General features: G+C 36.4%; 1 protein-coding gene across 1 annotated transcript; it reads right to left on the bottom strand.

Annotated features, from left to right (window-relative positions):
* On the bottom strand, window positions 1-930 carry LOC127492846 (olfactory receptor 5AK2-like). Its single transcript, XM_051853904.3, has one exon. The coding sequence runs from the start codon at window positions 928-930 to the stop codon at window positions 1-3; it is 930 nt and encodes a 309-aa protein (XP_051709864.3).
* Window positions 931-4165: the final 3235 nt, after the last annotated feature.

The raw sequence follows: 4165 nt of genomic DNA, 5'->3' as shown, positions 1-4165 counted from the left end.
CTAAAATAACTTTTTCCTTATCATTTTTAAAGCTTCTTTTACCTCCTTGTTCCTCAAGCTGTATATCAAGGGGTTCAACATCGGAATCACAATGCCATAAAAGATGGAGGCCACTTTCATATTCTCCTGGGCATGATTAGAATTAGGCTGTAGATACATGTAAGAGAGAGTCCCATAGAAAATGGTGACTGCTGTCAGGTGGGAGGCACAGGTGGAGAAGGCTTTTTTCTTCCCTGCACTAGAAGACATCTTTAGGATGGCGGCCATGATGTATATGTAGGAGAAGATGACGACCAGCACAGTGAACATCAAATTAAATCCCACAAAAACAACAAGCAGCATGATGTTCATAGCAATGGTGGAACATGAAAGGGTGAGAATTGGGGGAACATCACAGAAGAAATGATTGATGTTGTTGGACTTACAGAAAGACAATGAAAATGTCAAACCCGTGTGTACAGAGGAATTTATTGAGCCCACGACATATGAACCAGCTACCAATCGGATGCAGACTGTTCGAGACATGATTATTGGATAGTGAAGTGGCTTACAGATGGCTACATAGCGATCCACTGCCATAGCAGCCAGGAGGTAACAGTCACTGGTTGCAAATGTTGCATAAACCAATAACTGCATTACACAGCCACCAAATGATATAATTTTATTTTCTACTACGAAGTTTTGTAACATCTTGGGAGTTATAGCAGAGGTGTAACAGATATCTACAAAAGCCAAATGCTGTAAGAAGAAGTACATGGGTGTTTGAAGTCTGGAGTCTATCTTGATGAGTAGGATCATTCCAGTGTTACCCACCATGGAGGTCACATAGATCACAAGGAATATGGTGAAGAGGACAAACTGAAGCTCGTTTTGGGCACTAAATCCCAGAAGACAGAATTCGGTGACTTCAGTACCATTTCCTTGTGTCATGACTACCAAAAACTCTGGAAAAGAACCAAGAGAAAAAGCCGCATTAAAAAAAAAAGAAGAAGAAGAAAAAAAGCTGCATTTTAAGTGTCTCTTTTTAGTTGGATTTTCATGACAAATACAACAGTTTTTTGCTTTCCAAAAATTTTTTCTGTTTTTTTTTTCTTAAAAGGAAACCACCATAAATACAGTTATATGAAAGCCATGGGTTCATTTGAAAATTAATGAAATTAAACAGAATAATGTTAATGTATGCTACTAAGAATCATAGATTAATATATTTCACAATTATGTGAAGTAGATTCTAAAAAACATAGATACTTATGTATCTAGCATACTTTTCCATTGTGTTAAACAGACATTCCTTTGTGCAATATTTAAATTGGTATTTAAGTACCTACTTAATAATAAATATTATATTTTAATATTTAGATATGATTTTGTATTTTTAGTAACCTATATTTTTCTCATCCATTGATTATTTTAATCATTTTATCCTTTTCAAGGTCTTCAAATTAGTCAATCAAAAGACTGTTCTGAGATGTGTTCACAGTCCCCATGTGTCTGAAGCCTAGTAATGTGTTTCTATTACTATTGTTATAAAACCCCTACCTATGGGATTCCCTTCTCAAGCCAGATAATCCTTTTATTCCTGTACAGGAGGAAGCCTGGAGGGGCTGCCAGCCATCATTAGCAAACAAAAGGACATTTACCACTCTCAGGATTCCAAGGATTACAGAGGCTATATGCCAGGGAGTGGGGACACATAGCACCTTTATATTTCACAATATCACAACAGCAATTTTTCATGTAAATGTTGATGGAGCAAAGACACAAGCCTCAGCCAATCTCACTCATTGCCCAAATGATAGAATTTATTCCTTGTCCCTGAATCTTAATTTGATCTCACTCTGTTGTCCTGACATCACACCCCTGCCTTCTTCCCCAGGCTTGGAGGCCAGGTGGCCACATGAAAGACAAGTATGGAGGAATTCACCTTTGCTGGTGGCCCCTACCCTCACCCTCACACCTGGCCCACCTATGACATAAAAAGGCCCAGCCCTTCCTCCACTGGATTTTATGTGATTGAGCATTTCTATTGTTATACATCACTCAAAGTTAGGGATTTTTTTTTCTTTACAACCATGGTATTTTAAACAATTATCATTGCAATTATACAACAGAGAGCTCGTTTTAAAAGGCATAAATAAATGACGATATAATAGCAGTACAAATTTCTTCCTGGAGAGTATACTGGTGAGTGAGTACTGATTTATCAAATGGAAGAAGACAAATATTGGATCAGCAATAGAGCTTAAATAAATTAAATTTATCCTGCAGAATCTTCAGGATTCTGATATTAGCAAGCATACTGTAAGAAGGCTGATGGGGATTGTTTAAAGATTGATATTGGTTGGGAGCCTTCTAAGATGTAAATAACAGGTTGAAACCTTTGTTTATAACTTACAGGCCAGTAGAATACCAAAGAAAACAAAACTTAATGGCTTATCAACACAAAGAGGCAAAAAATGCTTACCGGAACCCTGAAGAACAAAGAAAGGGTAAAAGACCCCTCCTGGGAAGCAGAAACTACAAAGAAGAAAGATCATCTTTGAAATTCACAAATTAACTCTCAAACAATATATACATATTTATAACTGCTACTTTCATGTAGAATAAATTGAAAAGTAATGATTCAAGGATACATAAGGGATTAAATATGATTTATTTTCACTTTGGATTATATCACAGTTAAACATATTATTTATTTTTCATGTGATTTTATACATTGGCATGTAAAATACTATGTAGTGAATGAAATTGCCCAAAGGGGAAAAGAAACTCACTACTTGACACATGAGTCAAGTGCTCCCTTATTTGTACCAGGAGCTCAACAGATGGTCAGGAAGAATGTACCTTTAGTGATGGGAAGTGGCACTCTATGACTGTTGTTGATGTGGGGTCCCTTGATTATGTCAAATCTATCTAGAAACAAGCCTAGCAGGGTAGCTCTAGTGATAGAACAAGGAACAACTGGTTTCAATTCAACCTCTAACAAGGACTGAGAAGTATTAAGTTCCCCCAAGTGTCTTTCTCAGGTCAATGTGTTATAAAATAGAAGAAATGGACCCCTTTCAATGAGGTGTCCACCCAGAGGGTAAAAGCATTTATCAGAGGAAGCTATGATAGATCAGGGGTGTGTTCAAACTAGTGTCTTGATAGGACAATGACATAAGCTTTATCAATTTCCCTTTAATTATTCTGAATTCAAAGGAAATCAGTGATATGATATTATGAAGACATGTTTCATTCACTTCACCCTAGTTAGAATGGCTCTCATACAAAAGTCAGAAAACAATAAATGCTGGTGAGGACGTGGGGGGAAAAGGTACCCTAACCTCTGTTGGTGGGAATGTAAACTAGTACAGCAATTGTGAAAGACAGTATGGAGATACCTCAGAATTCTGAATATAGACCTACCATATGACCCAACCTTCCCACTCCCAGAAATTTACCCAAACAAAAAGAAATCAGCTAATGAAAGAGCAATTTGTACCCTCAAGTTTATTGCAGCTCAACTCGCAATAGCTAAGATAGGGAATCAATCCAGATGTCCATCAGCTGAAGACTGGATAAAGAAATTATGGCATATATACACTGCAGAGCATTACTCAGCAGCAAAAAAGAATGAAACTCTGTCTTTTGCAACAAAATGAATGCAACTGAAATCATTAAACTTAGTGAAATAAGCCAGTCCCCAAAAGACAAATAATATGTTTCCTTGATCTGCGGTAACCAATAAAATACAAAAATGTAATGTATTTGAGTCAAATTGACATTTTTGAGATTTCATGATTGTTTTCAGCCCTTGTTCTCTACTGTTGAGGAACAGTGTTTTTTTGTTATTTTTCTTCTTACTGTTGAACTTATTGTAGGGTTAATCTTACGAATATAAAGTAAACTGAAAGTAGCTAATTGTAAAAATTAAGAGAGGCAATAAGAGAGGAAGGAGGTAGGATGGGAGCATGGGCAGGAGGGGGATAGGGTGTGAAGTATCACTATGTTCCTAAATCTGCATATATGAAATACACGAAATTTGCTTATCTTTAATAAAATTTTTAAAAAGTTAAAAAAAAGAGCTAAGAAAACTGGGGCAAACACCACCATGGATGAGTTGACTCAGTGTGAATTACTTTATTTCTTGTGAGATAAAACTTCATAATCCAATGAATACCAC

This window comes from Oryctolagus cuniculus, chromosome 1, assembly GCF_051225735.1.
Source record: "Oryctolagus cuniculus isolate XC-2025 breed Fujian yellow rabbit chromosome 1, ASM5122573v1, whole genome shotgun sequence".
Taxonomy (NCBI): domain Eukaryota; kingdom Metazoa; phylum Chordata; class Mammalia; order Lagomorpha; family Leporidae; genus Oryctolagus; species Oryctolagus cuniculus.
The sequence above is the reverse complement of the archived record's forward strand: the minus strand, read 5'-3'. Positions and strand labels throughout refer to the sequence as shown.